The sequence below is a fragment of the Labrus mixtus genome, chromosome 17 (genome assembly GCF_963584025.1).
Source record: "Labrus mixtus chromosome 17, fLabMix1.1, whole genome shotgun sequence".
In the NCBI taxonomy this organism is placed as follows: Eukaryota; Metazoa; Chordata; class Actinopteri; order Labriformes; family Labridae; genus Labrus; species Labrus mixtus.
The window spans coordinates 22,294,770-22,314,806 of NC_083628.1; the positions used below are offsets into that span (position 1 = coordinate 22,294,770).

Genomic DNA, 20,037 nt, shown 5'->3' on the forward strand with positions numbered 1-20,037 from the left:
CACAAGTGGACAGCTCTTCATATGGCAGCTCAAACTTTACAATTCAATACATCTCTCCACATGTCTGCAGGGATTAATGTGATTGGCTCTCTCTCCCCCACTCTACTCTAGGTGAAAATAAACATGTAGCCTCAATCTAAGCTAATGACAGTGCACTATCTCTGTTAACAGTAGAAAAATGAAGAGGTGGATCTATGTTATATGAGGTTATCAGCCCTATTGGTTATAAGTTTCCTTACTGCTTTGCCTTAACGTTAGCAAACTGGTAGAGGGTCATACTCTGTATTTAAAGGCTCCTCAAATAGGGACTGACATGAGTTATAATAATACTTAAGAGTGTCACCAGATACAGCAGAGAAATAATAAAGCTGGCAAGAATAACAGGCAAGTGTTCATATCCTCTGGACTGGAACTAGAAGCTACTTGGATATGGCCTCTGACATTAGTTCATACTTTGCTGCAGTAATGTGTTGACATGCAGCTAAGACTTCTTCCAAATGTGACCTGGGGTTATTTGTACCTTGCAGACTGAAATTTAAAAAGTGTGTTAGAACAGGTTAGCAGAGCACAGATGCCCTGATGAGCAGTAGGGTTGAAAATATTTGATACTTTTATTTTACTTTTACCATGACTGCTGTCTTTCCCTTACTAACTAACTTTTCTTAAAAGCCTCTACTTGACTTCGTTGCAATAAGTCTGATTATTTAATTCAAATGGAAGATGCTATATGAAAGTGGTGTCAATCTAAAAACATTATTTTTAGAAGGGGAACAAATTAGTAATTTCCCCTCATTGGTCCTTTTTTTGTAATTAAATAAAGAAAATGTGAGAGTTCCTAATTTGATTTAAGTGAAATTTACTTTTTGCACTCTTAAAGAAAAATTGCATTGTGAGTGTGTTTTCTTTGTGTTTCAGGGTTCCTCGGGTGCAGCGGGCAGCGCTGGCAGTAAAGGTCTAACGGTGAGACTGTTTCAGCTGACTGCGTTCAGCTTATGACATCATCCCTCCAGCTGGCTCTGAGCCACAAGCTGCAGCGTTCAGCAGAACAAGTCACAAGTTTAAAGATAGACTAGGACAAAGTCGTCTATCCCTTTGCTGGATCATATTCTCTCATAGTCAATGAGTAGAACATACATCAATCCATAGCGGCTACTCTTCAGCTTAACACACCCACTCTTCCTGAAAGGCTGTCCCAGTCCGTGTTCAGCTCATTTCTAAGGTGTTGGATGAGGTCAAGGCTTTTGTGCCTGTTCACCAAAGTGGGGAGACTATTGTACTTAAAGACAGGTATTGTTCATTGGGGAACATTGTCATGATGAAACTTTGAAAAGGAAACACTTACTTTAGGCTGATGTAAAAAAGGTGGAATCAGACGTTTGTCAAATAATCATTGTGTGCTGTGGCAATGATTTCTCTGTATTGACAGCGTAAAAAACAACACATCAGTTGTTTATTATGTTACACTTTCCCTGTCCCAAGAATGCTTTCTAAAGAGCTTAAGTTGTACGGCTGCTGAGTAACAAGTTCTGTATTAACAAATGAACAGCCTCCACATTATCGATTGCTCAGGATAACAAAGACAAATGCATCCGTTAAAGCGTCTTAAACTCTTAATCACCAATACATTATCCATAGTGACACATAGGCAGGAGCCTCATGAGTCGTGAAATGACCATGAAACAATGAGACAGCAGATTAAGCAGCTATAAGTACAGTGCTCAATCAACTATCTCAGACAGGTAAATAAACAGCTCAGTGTTGGTGCACTGGTAATGAATAACAGTTCCACTTCTGTATTTTTGTTCAGGCCAGCTACTCCTGTTTATTTTTCTTGTCTCATCCCACTCTGTCCCTTTTCACTTCTCATTTTGTTTTCTTGTTCCTGATAAATTTTTGATGACTCTTTTTCTTCTTTTTAGGGTTTTCAAGGAATTGCTGGAGACAGAGGAGCAGATGGCCCGCCAGGTTCTTTTGTACGCATTGTTGTCATTCTGTGGTTGTTTCCTTTTAAAGACAAAGGTTTGGAAGTACGACAGAGGATTTGATTTCAGTGAAATTGAGTTTTTCAGAGAGAAACAGATCCTCCTTAGCATACAAATGGAGAACATTGTGAATCTATTAGCTGTGAAGAAAGGGTTTAAATGTGAAGTGTTTTTCTGATGTTTGATCTGATATCTAAAGTAAGCTGAGCAAAAACATTGCAGTGAAGCAATCTTCCAATCTAACGACAGACAGACTGTTTTCTGTGCAGTGATTTCTTTCAGAGCACAGCTGACCTGCAGCGTCCATGTTTACAGATCACCTTGAAAGTGTTTGAACTGATATAATGTCCATGCAGTTCTGCAAATTGAAGTGACTGATCAGATAATCAGGTGGTACAGATTGCTGGACATTTGGTGATAGTGTTTTTATCTCACAGGGGCCACCAGGGAAATCAGGGCCTCCAGGATCACCAGGACCCCTAGGAGACAGGGTGAGTGCTCTGACTTGAAGCAGTCATGACCTCCATCACATTTACACCTAGCTCTGTGCTTCATGTGTGTCACTATGTGTTATGTAGATGTGTGCTTGGCATGTGTTTTCTCAGGGTTTCACAGGAAAGCCAGGCGTGGAGGGACCTCAGGGCCCAGTAGGCATGTATGTAAGTGAATCCTTAGCAGGGCATATACATGAATGCACCTATACTACGTTCCTACAGCTGAAACATCATGTATGCAGTATATGAACTACAAGAACAGTATACTGTCACAATTCATTATAAATACAGTTTATTGATTTTCCTGCTAATAAGAAATTGTTTTGTGAATTATGTTCTGTTGAACTGTAATTTTAAGATTCCTCCATCAACTAAAAGAGAAGTGGAAATGAATAAATGTAGATAAATTCACATTTAAAAACTAGAGTTAAAGAATAGAGTCAGTATCTTTTTTCCTAAAAAATAAAAAATAGACTCGTACAAAAGTAATGCCACTCAATCACGTATGAGCCTCCTTACAAGGTGTTGGGGTTGACTTTGACTGCAGAGACCTGCCTATATTTTGATGTTTTGGTTGACTCGGTTCTCTATTAATTGGAAGGTTGGCGGTTTGATCTACGGTACATCTTAAAATGTCTTTGAAAAAGAAACTGAACACCAGGTTTCCCCTGAGGGCACATATATTGGTATAAAACTGAGAATGAATTAGTTCAGTAGAAAAAGCACTTTAAGTGGTCAGAATAGGTACTATAGGTACAGTCCATTTACTAATTAACTTGTTATTTAGTAATCTTATTTCATTCTTGGTAAGAAAGTATTTTGGCATACACTTTCGTCACTTTGATAGATACACCTGTATGTGCTGCTGACAAATCTGCATGGTGCTAGCATACCACCATGTGTTAGAAATGTTTCTTGTTAATGTTGCTCATGGTGTTCTCGGGGCAAAGGGGGTCCTACCTAGTCTTAAAAAGGTGCTTCTAATAAAGGCATGATATAAGAGTGCTTGTGTAAATAAACCATCAGATATAAATGACGTTGTGTATGAAGTGAAATCATGAGCTCTACCCGTAGTGTGTAAGCTGTCCTACAGATTTAAATTCTTACAACTCTTCGGCTAATGTCGAATGATCCTTGGTGAGCCGTTGTGACATAAGCAGATGATTAATGTAATTCTGTCATCTGTTGTTCCTTCCACTGACAGGGTATCCAGGGAAGCGTGGGCATGCGTGGGCCTCCGGGGTTCATTGGAGAAAGGGTAAAGTCCTCTGTCTCTCTGCATCCTTTAATGTCAAAGCTGTTTAAATGATTAAATTGATTGAAGAAGATCCGGAGAAGAGCGTCAAACATGTTGTAAATAATAGTCAAGAGTGTTAAACTGGGCAGATCGGGGAATAAAATACCCATTTTCAATAACAATCATAATCTCCTCTTTCCGTTCTGCATCAGGGTGAGCCAGGTTTACGAGGTTTTCCTGGGCCTGTTGGGAAGCCAGGACCTGCAGTAAGTGTCTACAAGTATTTTTTTTTTTTTCTATTTCCAATTTTCTGACCCCTGGGACCCGTATAAGGGAATATGAGAGTCGGACTGAGGGGTTTGGACAGCAGCTGTAATAGGATCAAACCGAGGAGGGTTGGGTAAATAAAAGGTAAACCAGTGAAGTGTGCAGCTGCTGTGCAGGAGCTGTCTGTTTATGTGGGCAAACAGGCCACTGTGATTTATTTTGTTTGGGGCCACTGCTGGCAAATCTAATGGCAGAGAGACAGAGGACCAATAAATTGCTCCAGTCCCGTCCTGCCTGTCCCCGAGCTGCCTTCCAGGATGCCAGGTGACATCCTCAATGACAAAGCATTTTTATTCCAGATGTTATAAACCCAGTCCACTGTGCAGGTTTTGTTAGTGCATCAAGAAAACTAGCGCCAATGTATGTCATCTCTAAAGCTTCCCATGGTTAGAGAGATTTAATTTAGGTAAATATTTGGTCAAATGTTGTTTAATATGTACAGGGACAGTTGTGAAGTAAAGACCTGTGAGTCTGTCTGCCCACTTCTGATGGTCACTTGGTTCACTTCACGAGGTTTGTTTACTGAACAATATACCACTGTGTTCTTTAAATGCATGATTATCTCCTAATGAGGGAGAACAGATGTTCAGAAGTGCCAGCCTGTTCTGCAATACACAATAAAGGGGGGTGAATTTTCAATCACATCAGGTCACCTGCAATGTGTGACAGCTGCACTCGCAGTAATGACGACGCCTGTGTCAGCTTTGTTTTATCAGTATATTAGACACATCAGTATATAGGATGCAGCAAACTCTTTAGATGAAAACATAGGTATTAAATGTTTGTCTTCTATACCCGATCTTAGGGTATTTATAACCAGCTAGTTATATACCAGCAATATATATATTCATTATACATATCTTAAATCTCACTGCTGAGCAGATGTGTAATGAACCTTCAACAGGTTGAACTTTTGTTCAGTATAATAAATAATGATAATGCTGTGGAGTGAAGTGAGAAGAGCTGTGAAGGTAGGAGGCTTTTTAATGAGAAAACGCAGCAGGCATCTTACACAGAACACATTACTACCTCAAGTGTTAAACTCATGCAAGGACTCCTTTTGTTCATTGTTCTATAAAACACACATGTACACACACATATAGGTACACACACTATAATCTCTAATGAAAGTCAATTCATTGAATATGTATTTTAATAACTTTAAAAATCATTTTCCTTATGTCGTTTACTCTGCTGTAGCAAGTACTAAAAAGGAGCGGTTAAACTTTCTGGAAGGTCTTCAAAGTTTTTCCCATAAATCAATCCTCTTCTCTTGGTTGGTTACATTTGGGAATAAGAAAATCCATCTTGTGTCCAAAGAGTCGCACTGTCAGTGACGAAGCTGGGACTGTTTTCTCAAGTTAGTTTCTTGTCCACAGTTCTCCCTGCAGAGCCATTAAACACATCTTCTGCACACTCACATGGTAGCCACTGTTGTGGTGAAATCCATCAATCTGTCATGGAGTGAAGAGATGAAGCGCTGAGGATGTGTATTCACCAAACTCTTTATACGGCTGCAAACTGAATGCTGTTGTCCACATCACTGAGAGTGTAGAAAGCCACACTTTGTGTTGTACATTTAGCTAAGAAAAAGTTTTTCAAATCTTCACATCTTTACTTCAGTCACAAAGAGAATAAAATACTTTTGAACATGTACTCTAAGGAGAATCTTCTTGACATTTTTCATCCTGTGATTTTCTTTTAAAAAGTCTTACGATTCATTCCTTATCACTCTCAGTTAACACAAACTACCACCATTTTTTATTTCTTTTAAGTTTTTTTTATAAGCTATAAAACCAGTGAGCCAGATAAATCTTCTGATCACTTTAATAACATACACCAAACGTCTCTCACTAAGTAACTTACAACTATCCCTGGACTCAGAAATTCCATTTTATGTTGCTAGTTTGTTGCTTTTTCAGCTTTTTACAAAAATTGCTCTTGGAAACGAGTTGGACCAGTAAACTTCATGCAAAACCAAAGGAGTAGTTTCACAACTGGTTTCACCCCAGTCAGGTTTAAAATCAGGATGCCTGATTCGCCCCCAAAAATCGATCAATACTGTGTGTTACAAAACACACACTTATGGAACTGGTATTGTAAGTTAAAAACCCAGGAGTAAATATATATGTGGACAGCATAAAATTCAATAATGCAAATGTACATTTGTTTAGATTGACAATACTGAAAGAGGAGAGTGAACCTTTCCCGCTGGAGAAGAAGCTCTTCAAGTTATGAACCATTAAAACTATCTTTTGACCCAATATGATCACTTCATTTTGTATTTCTTGTTTTGTTTATTTTTCTCTGCATCAGTTTGTTCTTTGACCAAAAACACTTTTTTATGAAGTGTTGAAAATCTTCAGAGAGACGAAGGCACAAATGTTATTAGGAAGCTTTGACCTCAGATGTTCTTTTTCTTAATTTTTCACACAGTGCTCAGACAAAGGTGTGAACTGTGGGTGTAATCATCATGTTCTGACTCGTCTGTTTTTCCTTTTTCAGGGTCCGTTAGGTCCTACAGGAGAGAAGGGACCCCGGGGACCTCAGGTGAGAGAACCCTAACTAAACAGGAAAGAGATTCTGCTCTAAATTAGAGAAGACCAAATCATTAGCTTCAGCAATCATTATAATGCTGCTGGTTTTATATCATGTACTTATAATTCAGAGTCACAGTTATTGTTTCTGAAGAAATTCTCATTTAAAATCCAACATAGAAAACATGTTTTTCAACATAACATTGACTGATTACTGATTTTTTTTTTCTTTGTAACATTGCTCAAAGGAAAGTCAGGTGATCAAAAACATGCAAAACAAAAAGTTTGTAGATGTAGAGCTATCATTTTGGAAAAAAAGAAAATTCAAAATAAAAGTCATGTTTATTAAAAATGATTGTGTGAAATGTAGAGATTCCAGTTTTCATAATGAGAAAATCAGGAAAATGTGAGAATGTGAGTTTCACTGATCTATATCGATCTCTCCTGATGTACAGGGTCGGCCTGGAGATGAAGGCTCAACAGGGATACAAGGCCCAGTAGTAAGTTTTAAAGTTCAATACTTTGCATCTTGATGTCTGTCAGGCAGCACAAGGGTTCATCATTGTGTGTTACAGGCTCACATGTTTGTATTAGAGTAGCATTTAATGGAACCGTTGGAAAAAAAACATGATGTGCACAGCAGGAAGTTTGTTAAAAAGTTTCCATTGAGTTCCAAAGAAAACGATGTAAATGATGCAGGGTTCTGTATGTTCACTCTACCTGACAGGCGCTCGTCCACTCTGTCAGGATGGCTGTGCACAAAAAGCATTTTCGGATTGTAGGAACTTTGTTGTTGAACTGTTGGAACCCTCCCCATTTTTTATTGATTCAATACCACAGGAACTATCAACAATTGTAGTTCCTTCAGCCCTGTTTAGAGGAACCTCTTTAGCCCCTGCTTCAGAGTAGGTACTCTCCCAGCACAAGAGGGACTTTGAGTGACGTAAGTGCACTGTGATTGGTCCATACGTCAGTGTTAGTTGATTTGTTGAATACAAGAGCCAATCCAGTATCAGCAACCGCCATTTTTATCTCCCTCTGTGAACGTTAGCAGATAACAGTAAATGAATGTCAGTAAAATATCTCAGAATGGAAAAAATCACAAATGGGCCGAGAAAGAGGGTTCAGGCATTATTGAGTCTTTATGTGACAGAGGAAATACAACACGCCTCATCCCATTGAATTATTTTAACATCTGACGTCCTTCTCTGAGAGCACCGACCTCCTGAAGCGCGACAGTTTTTCTTCTCTGTTGCATTTATGTTTTTTGCTCAGTTTACATCAGTTTATCTGGGAGTGTTTTCAGTCAGTAGTAAAATGGCCAAGGACCCATTTATTGACTTTAAAAAGGTGATTTAAATGATGGTAATTATTGATATTCCTATTGATAAAGTATTACTAACAGTCAATAAAATATTCCTTAGAACCCTGAGGACATGGCAGCTGTCATGCTTTGACTGGATTTCCTGTATTGACTAATGGTCTGAAGGGAAACACGTGTACGGGATTGTGTTTATACTTTGATCCTTCATCATCTTATTAAATAAAAACTGATTTGATCAAATGACTCACAAATTAAAGACCTACAAAGCAATAACACACTAAATCATAAAAAAACACTCAACCTGCCAAAATAAAAGATTAAAGATGATATCCCTGTGAGAGTCTTGATTTAATGCTAGGAGAATCAAAATCATCTGAAATGTACATGGAACAATGACATTAAATTAGATTATCTGAAGACTGCTCTCTAACTGGTGTGATTTTTAGGGCCCTCAGGGTCTTCCAGGGTCTAATGGAGCAGCAGGAAAACCTGGACCCAGAGGAAGTCCAGGCCTCCCAGGACCTCTGGGGCCACAGGGGCCAGCAGGAATCCCAGTGAGTGGGTACCTACAATTAACTGCTGCTCTTACTTCCATATTCCAGACTATTTTACATTGTGTAAAAATGTAAATCCATGAGTTTTTTTTCATTTGCACACAGTTTCTGTACACGTTGTTGACCTGTCATAACACACAAACCGAGAACATGTTAATGTTTGTCCTCAGGGCCCACAGGGTGCTGATGGGTTATTAGGAGCAGCAGGTGAACGAGGACAAAAGGTAACCTACAGTGCATATACAGTGTAAGCATGTAATGTATATCCTTGTATGTGAAGCCTTTATTTATGCTCTGTTAATTAACTAAAACTGTAACTTTCAGGGTTTACCCGGCTCATCTGGTGATGCTGGCCCCATAGGACTAGATGGACAACAGGTAGGTTAAGATCTTAGAAGCAAAGAATACAATACTTTCATCAACTTTTCAAAAAGCATATTTTTTCACCTGTTTTTTTAAGGAGTGTATTTATTTATCGTAAACATTAAGCTCATAGTTAACTACTTATGAAATGAAAATGAGGTTCCAGTGTAGCTTAATTGCTTTGTTATAGAGGAGCCAAGAAAATATTATGAAACAAAAATGATACATCACTTATAAACTTGTTGTAAAAATTGTGACTTAAAGGTGTAATATGTGACTCTCAGAGTACAAAGCAGCAGTCTCTGAAACCAAAACAAAGCTTACCTCCACTATCCCTCAGTGCAATGCTTCCTCTTCTCCCCCACCCCTCCCTCAGCGTTCAAGCTGAGTGCTGCTGTTTGTAAGACTGATCTTAACTGGAGTGTTAGGATCACACTGATTATCCATCTGCACAATGGGCGGCTGTGGATAAAGTCAGTCGTCTCAGCCGGAAGGTTGGGGTTCAATCCCCAGCTCCTGCAGCCACATGTCCGATGTGTCTTTGGGCAAGAAATTTAAGCCTGAATTGCTCCAGCTGCTTCCTCAGCAGCTTATGAATGTGTATGAATGAGATTATTAACTTCTGATGGTCACTTTACATATCAACCTCTACCAGCAGTGTGTGAATGTGTAGGTGTGACATGCGGTGCACTTGCACTTTGAGAAGTCAGAAGACTAGAAACATGCTATACAAGCTCACGTTCATTTACTATTTACCTTTCACAAATTGTGTCCTCATCAGGGTCTGCATGGGCAATCAGGAAGTGAAGGCCCACCTGGACAAAAAGGAGACCAGGTCAGTGATGATTCCTGAGGGGTTATATAAATCTCAAAGAACTTGAGAAACCCCTGAAAGCCATTTCATTTTGAATGATGTGAGGCCATGTTGACCATGTCAATCTTCAGCCTCAGGTGGGATGAAATTATTGACAGCCAGCCATGTACATGCATTGAAAAGCCTACAGTCGATATGTGTATCTGACTCCTGTCGCCTTATGTTGTCATGTTTGACAGGGGGACATAGGGCCGTGTGGTAACTCTGGTTCTCCAGGGTCCACAGGAGAGAGAGGTCTCGAGGGCCCTAAAGGCTTACCTGGACCTCCAGGACCAGCAGGCAAAGAGGTCCGTGCATCTATCTGCTTTTTACAAACATAATTACAGACTCACATGTGTTCAACTGCTGCCTCATAAAAGACTGAGCAGCTCCACAGGAGGTGATTTTCCAATTCAGTGAAGAATTGAAGGACCTCATCACATCACCATTACCTCCAGCCTGTTTATTGCATGAACTGAAGAGTGTGTTGTTATGTTGAACAGATGTGCTTGTTTTATCTTTTTATTCCTTGTTAGCACTACAGACTATTGGCAGACTCAAAATATTTCAGGTGCTTTATGAGATATGTTTAAAAAATGTTTTGAAAAGAAGCACAATCACTGTTACCTAAACCGTGAAATTAAATTTTACCAATGATGCAATGATGGCAGCACTTAAATCAGATTCCAGTAAGGCTTTCCAAATGTTTATTATACAACAACAAGATGAGCAGAGAGCTGGCAGGGCTTGAAATTTCAGTTTTACCTTGAGTTATCACAGAAATGTCTGTTCCACAACCTGGAAATGTGCCTCCTTTTTGGAAAGCATCAGAATATAAAACATTTATGGAGTCCAGGAGAGTCCTAATAGAGTGTGTAATTACCTTTTTGTGTTCTAATTGGTATTAAAATATGATTTTCCAATCTGGGCTTCAGGGAAAAACCTTTCTCTAGAAGAAAGGGCAAAGAGCAAAAAGAAAGAAATAATCTGAAGAGAAATGCAGGAAAATTTGATCAAATTCAGCTTTACTGTCCACTAAAAGCTTAATGGCATCCATCTTCTTGTAAAATTAAATGGCACACATTTATTGGCATACCACCCAAAATATGTTTCTGTTGTTTGAGTCCAAACTTAATCAACTCCAGTTTCTTGTCCATTCCTCTTTAGGGTGACGTCGGGCTTCCTGGTGAAGCGGGAGGTCCTGGACCCGAAGGGGATAAGGTCAGTTTCACATGTCACATGTTGAAGTTCATCCTCTTCCTGTCTGTGATCAGAACGATCATTGTGTCGGTTTGATTTTGAGTGACCTGCAGGTTCTGATCAGACCCTGGTTGTTCCCCACAGGGACAGGTGGGACCTCTCGGTTTATCTGGTCGAGAAGGCCCTTGGGGAGCGCTTGGAGACAATGGTGAAAGAGGCCCGAAGGGGGAGAAGGGCAACATTGGACTAATGGTGAGAAAAGTTATACCATACTTGTGTGTTTGATATGAGTCTTTACTAAGATTAAATGACAAGCTGTTGGTGTTTATATTTACATTGGATGTGTTTAAGATAAGTCAAGTCAAATGATAAGTAAATGTGTCAGAGGTAGAGTCGTGTCTCTTCCAAAAGGTTGGGGGTTCGATCCCCAGCTCCTGCTGTGATATGTCGAAGTGTCCTTGGGCGTGACCCTTAACCCTTAATTGTTCCCGCTGCCACAGCAGCAGCATGTGATTGGTTATGAATGCATTAGTTAATACTGATGGACACAGCCTCTGTCATCAGTGTGTGAATGTGTAGGTGTGACCTGTGGTGTAAAATGCCCTTTGATTAGTCAGAAGACGAGAAAGTGATTTACCAGCTCAAGTCCATTTACCATTAAATGCTTGTTATTATTATTATATCTTGATGTAGAAAACAGATGCATAAAATCTAGATTTATAAATCAAGAACATTTTTCTCATCATGTAATCATTAGTCATGTATGAATTGTCTTAATGCAGACCATGTAATATTTCTAAAATCTGAGGACTTAACATTTTACCAGAATTCAAATCAATCAGAACCCCTCAGGACTAGTTCATTGATTTTGATTAATGAACAGCATAAATGGAATATTAAAAACTGTTTATCCTCCTGAACAGGGTGAACCAGGTCTGATGGGTGAAGGGGGACCTGCAGGTCTCCCAGGGTTACAGGTGAGTTTGTTACCAGTATGAGATTCACATTTATTGATTTCATCTTACAGTTGCAGTGTGTTTTACCTGTTTTCATGCATGTTCACACTGAATACAATATTTATTATTCTCTGTTTTGTGTTTGTGAATATTTTAGGGAACCATTGGCCCCCGGGGACCCTCAGGGCCAGATGGACCTCAGGGCCAGAAGGTAACATTGACCAAGTAACAAGCTGCTGGAATGGGCTCACTGATGAAAATTGTATTTTATTTGAACAGAATCAAAATGTATTTTCAACCAATATATCACTTGTAGCTACATGTTTTCTTTATTTAAGTGATGGTATTTTTTTTGTTACATAAATCAGTTGTACCCACCAGTGATAATCCACAGATGATACGTCACTTTAGGGTTAAATGTGCATTGTTTGTTTTGGTTTGAGAATGTCTGATGTGATTACTTACCTCAACAGTTTAAAGTCAGTGTTTCCCTTGTTGAACCTTTTCTAGCTTTTTAACTAATTTTAGTTTCAGAATGGATCCAAATGATTCTTATTGAATTTAACAAGGATTTTCCTGTCAGTCTACCAGCTAACTTTTGACCGACAGCGACAAAATAACTTACATTATCCTAACTTATTCTATCAAAAAAAACAAAAAAACATCTTAGCTTTAACTTTTAAGTTATCACTCTACATGAGTTCAGATCCCCCTCAGAGTCACTCTCTGCACAAGGTCATGACTGTGACCTTGTCAGGTTGACGCCTGATTCAGGTTTTCATTGTGGACAAAATGGCACAAAGTATAGGGGACTCATCAGTACTGGATCTCTGTATTCCCCAGATTGAGAGGACCCCTGCCACACCAGGCACTTACTGTATTTCTCCATGATCACTTTTTCCTATCTTGAGTACATCACCTGCAGTGCTGTGTGAATCAAATCAGTGAAAGCATAAAGTCCTCTTCAGTTCAAGTCCAGAAAAGACATTAATGATATTTATCCATCTCACCAGGGGGAGTCAGGCCCTGCTGGAATTACTGGACCTCCAGGGTCAGAAGGCCCTCAGGTAAACTCTGATTCTATTAATGATTTTGTACAACATGATGTACGGTACAGCTGCATGAGGAAAGTCATCTCTTTGTTCTCTGTTTGTTTTGTTTGAAGGGAATATCTGGTGCAAGAGGTGTCAGAGGAGACACAGGGGGGCTGGGACCACCTGTACGTATCACAATGCCACACTTAATTTAACACATCCTGCATTTGACAGTTGTCCTCCCCTTGTTGTAGTGGTTGTACGACGTTAGCAGAATTCAGATTTTGTTTCAAATTCTCTTCCTGCAGTGCTGCTGTTCCTAATTAATGTACATGATTTCCCCAATGTTCTGTTACACTAGTTAATGAAGAGATCAGCTAGCTAATTACATTGTTAAATTTGAATAGTTAAAGTAATGTGGTGCACATTTTCTGAGTGAAAACAAAGTACACAAGGAGGTTTGTCTCATCTACAAAAAGATCTGTCACACTGCACCAGCTGTAGCTCAGTTTGGTTTGTAGACATGCTAGTCTCTGGAAGATGACATTGTGACCGGTCTCCCATGTCGGTCCATTCTTAAAAATATTTGATAACTATTGGATGGATTTATTTTATTTTAAAGGGAACGTGCAATTTATCAGCATTCCAATAAAGATAATTAATCTGATGTGTTTTACAGAGAGATAATAGCTCAAAGTGATGAGCTTCTATATAACCTGGTCCTATTGAGATCATGTCATCGCCCACTATCTGCCCACATGTCCTGTCTCTCTCAGGCTGTCCTGTTAAATATCGGAGAATCTACATAATAATAATAATAAGAAGAAGAAGAAAAATACCAGACTGCTGAACTCTCATCTCTCATTCTCAATCACTGCCTTGCAGGGTCCAGTGGGACAAGTTGGACCTCAGGGAGACAAGGGAGCTAAAGGAGAACCAGGGCCCCAAGGAGAGAAGGGAGAGCCAGGAGATCCAGGTCCACAAGGGGAACAGGTTTGTGAGGTTTCCATCTTACATGTATCTATTGTATGGCATTAATCCAGCCTCAGTATATTATCAAAGTGGAAGTCTGCATGTTTCTACCTTCTTCATTAGTACATGTGTGAATTTTAAAATGTGTATACACTGCAGAACAATCCATAAAACTAGCTCAATAATGTGAATTACATGTGCAGGGGGAAGACGGTCTGCCAGGAATCCAAGGTCCTCCTGCTCTACCAGGGTTAGAGGTGAAAACTAAACCACTACTAAGCACTTTCTATTTGTCCTATGAATTACATTTCTGAAGATTGCTTTTTATTCCTGCTACAGCTCCTTGAATAATTTATTTTGGACTTTTGCAGGGGCCTCCAGGAGAGATGGGACCCCAGGGTGCTGCAGGTCCCACAGGGGCTCCCGTAAGTCTAGCTGTGGATGATGAAATGATTTGCTTCCTGCTTTATAGATAATTTTAACTTTTGTTTGGTAGTGATTATTAATGTGGGGGGAAAAATCTGAATAATCCAAATGACAAACTGTGACCGCTTTGCAGGGGGCGTATGGAATACCAGGACCTGAGGGGAAAGAGGGCACGAAAGGGGAGAAGGTAAGATTTTTATGAAGCAGAAGAATCTGCCTCATTAAAAGATAGAGCATGTTACATAATCTAATAAATCATTGAAACATTTAGCAAAGTAAAGTCATAGTTTGGAAATGTTTTGTGTAGATAACAACACACCAGTCTGCAGGGCTCCCCGGCTTTTAAAGGGAATGATAGCTGACACTCTGAATGGTTTGAGCCATGTAACTCTCAAAGCACACTTATATGCAATCGAGATACTTAATCCAACCTCTTTGTGCCCACATTGTGTACAGCATAACTAGAGAAATGTAGTCGTCCATAATCACTTTGCAACAAGTGCTTTTGACAGCATGCTTTACGTTGACTAAATGGGGCCCAATATCTTAAAGGGGCTATATGTAACTTTCAAAAATACTGAGTTTGTAGCGATACTGCAGGCCGTTAGGTGAACTTCACCAGTAACCTGTTGCTCGCTCTCCCTCGCGTGCTCGTACGTACATAAACGAGCATCATCATCGGCCGTGAAACACTGGATATTTACCGTCATAATGTTTCCAGAGGAGGTAAGTGGTCATACACATGTGAAAGTCTGTGAAGGAGTCTGTGGGTCTGTATTCATTCTCCATCCTACAAACGACAGTCTCAGCAGGTGCTGGCTGAGAGCAGGAGTGTGTGATGAGTTGGTCTACCTTTGAGAGCTCCTAGGGTGGATAGAAGTGTGTGAAAGACGGCCTCTGGCTGTGGAGGTGAAGACCGGGAGTGTGTGATGAGTTTGTACTGTTGATCTCTGTAAGCGGAGTGGAGTGAGGAGGACGTTGAGAACGTGCATAAAATGTCACTTCCTGGAGCTTTTGCGGAAAATACGACCCGGGGAAAAATTTTATACAGGCAACACAGATAGACAGTGAACATCTACTTTTTCACATCAGTTAACCGTTCACTTATTAATGAGCGATAAAAAAACGATTTATACATGTAAAAGTTACATATAGCCCCTTTAAACGTGAACTTATCAGTTACATTTCCTTACCAGCAGGGGGCATCTCACGATATTTTAACTCCTAGAACGAAGTTTGATCAGTGACAAAGATATCCATACGCCATTCAGATGTGTGAATGATTTCTCCCTCTTTTTTTTCTTCGGTTACAACATAACTGTGTCTTTATATGTCTCACTTCTGAAGTTAATGGTTTTACAAAAACCCAACAATCTTATTTGAAGTGACCAGTTTGTGTTTGACTTTTGAAGGGAGATGATGGAAAGAGTGGATCACCAGGGAGGACGGGTCACGTTGGAAGGAGGGTAAAAGCTTTTAGTTCTCTTTAATAGAAGCTTTACAGGTGAAAAGTCACAAAATAATAAATATCATGTTAATATCTGTGTTTTAATACTCGTGCTGTTACATGTTTACAACTTAGAGAGCCTTTGATTACCCTTGAAAATAGGACCGACCTTTCCTGCAGATAATGTAGTGTAGTGCATGTGCATGGAATAAAAAGGGACATGGGCAGAAACAGCACTGTCTCTGTACTGCTTCATACATTAATCATCAGATTGTCTCATGTGTCACCTCTCATTGAAAAACATGACAAACTTATCCTTAGGGGAAACGGGGGAAGGCTGGAGTCAGAGGGACCAGGGGAGACAGAGGACCAAAGGTGGGATACATGAAAAGAGGCTTAAGGCTTTGTGCTCGTCAGATTTCATTATGATGCAAGAGAAAAAAATATGTGTGTGTGTTTGATCTTTCAGGGTGAAAAGGGAGACACGGGACTAGTTGGCATCCCCGGGTGGCCAGGGCTCATCGTAAGTTATTTTATTTAGTCATTAAACATCATAGATAGCTGGACATATGTGCACTTTATTTCTAAAGTTGTCCATGCAGCAATCTATTTCAATGATTTTCTAGTGAAAGATCAATAAAGTCATCATTTCAGGATTAAAGTAAGTTTAATTTGTCTTTGGTCTGATGTGCTCTTTTTGATTGGACTATTATTTTTTGTCTCCAAGGGAACTCCTGGCTTACAGGGAGAGTCGGGGGATGGCGGTGAAAAGGGGAAAGAGGTAAAAAAGAACATATAAGCCTGACACAGATGACAGAGAATTTCACTCTGCTTGCCTCTGAATGTTTTTCATTAAATATTTAAATGTACTTTAAGGCTGTTTGCTCAAGTTTGTTCATGAAGGATATCTTTAAATTAACTCGGATCAAATATACAGTGAAATATGAATACAAAATTCTGAAGATAACAAAAGGAGGAAATAATACAAAATGTTTGTTTAATCTGTATGATATATAAACAGATATGGATATATAGTACCTATTTAATATGTAATATGTTAATCTCAGTTCAGACTGGTGTAGAACTTCTCAGCCTCACTGTTCTTTATATTTCTTATTGTGATGATTTGCTGTCTGAGTAAAGGTGCAGGTTTAAATGTTTTGTTTGTGTCTTCAGGGTGAGAAAGGAGACATGGGACTGCCTGGACCACCTGGAGCTGACGGCACAAAGGTAAGAGCTGTGAAGGCTTTCATGGTTTTGTTCATTTTTGTTAAAGGATAAAAATCAGGAGTGATCAAAAACATGAATAACGACTATTCTATGAATGTTACCCATCATCAAGATTTAAGAGGAACATACTAATTCACTAGATAGGCTCACTTTGTATAGCGTTGTTTCATGGCAGGTTTGCAATTCAAGCACAGGCACTCTGACAGCGGAGGCCTGTGCAGGAAGTCCTTCTTTCTAATTTATTTACTGGTGTGTTTTTTTAATCCTGTTAAGAGTTCACCACTGGACTGAAATTCACTTTTATGATTCATTTTAGCTTCTAATCAAGAAAATATGTTAACATGAATAGAGGAAAATGTTTCTATTGTTTTCATGAATCTGTAACTTTGACTCCAATAAGGCCAATAATTACCTGGACATAAAAATGTATGAATATTTGTATAAAATCAATTCATAACAAGTGCTATCTTGAGACACTTCACAAAAAGTAATGTACCATGAGGAAAACGTTTGGCAACATTGAGCAAGTGATAGCAAATATCATGTTGAGAAGCCGCCTGCTGCCACTGTGCTGGGATTGGAAAGCATGCTTATGTTAACATGTAATGTATGTTTCTTTCAGTTTAGCTGTGGGTTAGTAGAAAAATGTTTTCCATTTCTTAAAAAGACAACTCTTTCTTGTTCAGGGTATTCGTGGTTCTTTCGGGCTGCCAGGTCCACAAGGCCGCAAGGGAGAGCAGGTACACAAATTAATGTGTCTTGTGTTTTTAAGCTTGAACTATTACTATTTTTTATATCATACATTAAACAATTATTCAAATGTCTGGATCCTTTTCTATTTCTAGGGAAACATTGGTTTTCCAGGACGGAGGGGAACACCGGGGATGCCAGGCCTGCCTGTAAGCGTCTCTGTTTGAGCTGGCTGTGTAACTCTTCTTTAGTGATAGATTGTTATAGGGTTTGTCTTTTATCTAGTTGTTTGTTTTTCTGCCTTCTTCTATAAAAATAACTTTTCTTCTTTGGTCTTCTTTGTATTTGCGATTTTCATTTATTACTTTTTATCTGGAATTTTAAGTATTTCAGCTGCCACTCAGATTTTTTAATCCCATCCTATCTGAAAAATGTAGACAGAACAACTGTAGAAAATGTGATGGAAATGTTTTTTTGTTTTTACATAATAACTCAAGTCCTTCCTGTAGAGCAAAGTCATCTGTTCTCCGGGTCCCAGACTGTTGAATCATTCACAGTTCAGCAGCATATAGTGATTTTATTCAACAGACTGTGTCTTGAGGGGAAAAAATCTAATGACTAAGGTTATGAAATCTGTGAGTTATGGCTGATAAGGTTCTTAATGCAGCAGATAAAAGCACTCTGAAGCTCGTCGTTCATAAATCCACTTCACAGAATATAATCATACTAATGCTCTTTTCATCTCCTGTTCTCTGCTCTGTTTCAGGGTTTGTTTGGATTAAAGGTATGATATCATCATCTTGTCCTGACAGATCAAAGTCACGTCAGCTCTTTTTCTCACAGTTATCTCAAGGAAACGCCCCAGAGGATTCCTTTGCATTAAGATTGCTCTGCTTTGTCTTGATGGCACATATAATCATAAAGGCGTCACACTTTGGTGCTGGTGTCAGAATGTAATGGGATTTTGCAGCATTTTTTTCTCTATCCATATCAATGTGCTTTATAGAAAATGGTATGCAATTGAGATATAGAACAGTGCATTTATCATTCATGCTGTGCTTATCACATTCCTCCTCCCTGCAGGGTTTAAAAGGCTACCAAGGCTTGCCTGGTCTTCCTGGCAGGACGGGGCTCCCGGTGAGTACCAAAGAGTAACAGGGGGATAAATGAGAAAACATGAGTATAAATAACTATGAAGCTCTTAAAGTGTGCCACATGTTTATATTTGTGCTGCGTGTAACTGATGTGTGAATCTTCTGTGTGTTTTAGGGTCCACCCGGGGTCCCTGGACCCCCGGGAGAGTCACTGAACTTAACTTTGTCTCAAATCAAGGTATGTTTTTTTATTTCTTCAGTGTCCTAGGAAAGCATCATGTACAACCATAAACACATTTACCATGGAGGTATCTGAAGTAAGTCTGTTTGAACAGACATGAACTAAACTGATATATCTTAAACTGATGTTTTCACTCATGGTTGTTTGTGTGTTTTTATTCTCTCTCCTTGTCCAGGACCTGATGTATGTGTCCGATAAGCCCAACTATCCTCTGATCCAGACTCTGCTGGACTCTCTGCAGCAGGAGCTTCGGCTGCTGTTGGATCCTCCTGATGGCAGTAAGGAGCATCCTGCAACCACCTGTCTGGAGCTCTGGCTCTGTCACCCGGACTACAGCAGCGGTCAGTTACTGACAATTATAAATTCAAAACTCATCCATACGGAAGGATGATGGAAACCAAAGAGCGAGCAAACACCATGCTTACAGAGTTTTGTCATTAAAATGTTTTTTATTTTATTTATTTATCCTTTATTTTAGCAGGGAGGACCCACTGAGACCGAGGTCTCTTTTCCAGGTGTGCCCCCTGCAGCAATACAAAAATATAAACATATTAACAGTTAACAATAATAGCATCTAGACACTGAAACACATATTCATACATGTAAACCATGTCCATTTAAATGAATTCACATTGTGAAACAGTTGCAATTTCCTTCCTGAGCTAGTTTGGACACTAGATCTTTAAAAACGCTGTATGAAACAAGAGAGGGAGACTTAGCTATCCTCTGAAGGTCATTCCACATACTGGGTGCAGCAACACTAAAGGCAGTCTTTCCCCATTCAGTTCTAAACCTCTGCGTTTTCAAAGTGATCCAGTTTTGAGACCTATTCGAATGGCTCATCATACATCATTCTAGCTGTCACATCTCATATCAAGCAGTTTGATAACTTTTCAGATTGTATGTAGCATATCAAACTTATCAAATATTGATATTAAAAGCTTCAAGCATAAACTCTCCTTTAACTTCTAAATATGCTCAGTGTTCAGTTTAAAACATCAACAATGTATTATGAGTCATATTTTATTGTGCATGTACCCTCAGTTACTTTGGATTGTCATCTTTGTATTTTAGTA

General features: G+C 39.3%; 1 protein-coding gene across 2 annotated transcripts in view; it reads left to right on the forward strand.

The window, feature by feature from the left end:
* Positions 1-20,037, forward strand: part of si:ch211-196i2.1 (collagen alpha-1(I) chain) — an 86,760-nt gene that overhangs the window by 59,743 nt on the left and 6,980 nt on the right. For both annotated transcript variants that reach the window (XM_061061175.1, XM_061061176.1), the window contains 34 exons: positions 916-960; positions 1,920-1,973; positions 2,420-2,473; positions 2,588-2,641; positions 3,681-3,734; positions 3,926-3,979; positions 6,546-6,590; positions 7,033-7,077; positions 8,348-8,455; positions 8,626-8,679; positions 8,780-8,833; positions 9,600-9,653; positions 9,872-9,979; positions 10,839-10,892; positions 11,016-11,123; positions 11,795-11,848; positions 11,985-12,038; positions 12,841-12,894; positions 12,993-13,046; positions 13,747-13,854; positions 14,037-14,090; positions 14,205-14,258; positions 14,393-14,446; positions 15,672-15,725; positions 16,028-16,081; positions 16,176-16,229; positions 16,434-16,487; positions 16,883-16,936; positions 17,623-17,676; positions 17,782-17,835; positions 18,393-18,410; positions 18,710-18,763; positions 18,896-18,958; positions 19,137-19,302. In XM_061061175.1, coding sequence (XP_060917158.1) covers positions 916-960; positions 1,920-1,973; positions 2,420-2,473; positions 2,588-2,641; positions 3,681-3,734; positions 3,926-3,979; positions 6,546-6,590; positions 7,033-7,077; positions 8,348-8,455; positions 8,626-8,679; positions 8,780-8,833; positions 9,600-9,653; positions 9,872-9,979; positions 10,839-10,892; positions 11,016-11,123; positions 11,795-11,848; positions 11,985-12,038; positions 12,841-12,894; positions 12,993-13,046; positions 13,747-13,854; positions 14,037-14,090; positions 14,205-14,258; positions 14,393-14,446; positions 15,672-15,725; positions 16,028-16,081; positions 16,176-16,229; positions 16,434-16,487; positions 16,883-16,936; positions 17,623-17,676; positions 17,782-17,835; positions 18,393-18,410; positions 18,710-18,763; positions 18,896-18,958; positions 19,137-19,302 — 2,110 coding nt within the window. The remainder of the gene's footprint in view (positions 1-915; positions 961-1,919; positions 1,974-2,419; positions 2,474-2,587; positions 2,642-3,680; positions 3,735-3,925; positions 3,980-6,545; positions 6,591-7,032; positions 7,078-8,347; positions 8,456-8,625; positions 8,680-8,779; positions 8,834-9,599; positions 9,654-9,871; positions 9,980-10,838; positions 10,893-11,015; positions 11,124-11,794; positions 11,849-11,984; positions 12,039-12,840; positions 12,895-12,992; positions 13,047-13,746; positions 13,855-14,036; positions 14,091-14,204; positions 14,259-14,392; positions 14,447-15,671; positions 15,726-16,027; positions 16,082-16,175; positions 16,230-16,433; positions 16,488-16,882; positions 16,937-17,622; positions 17,677-17,781; positions 17,836-18,392; positions 18,411-18,709; positions 18,764-18,895; positions 18,959-19,136; positions 19,303-20,037) is intronic.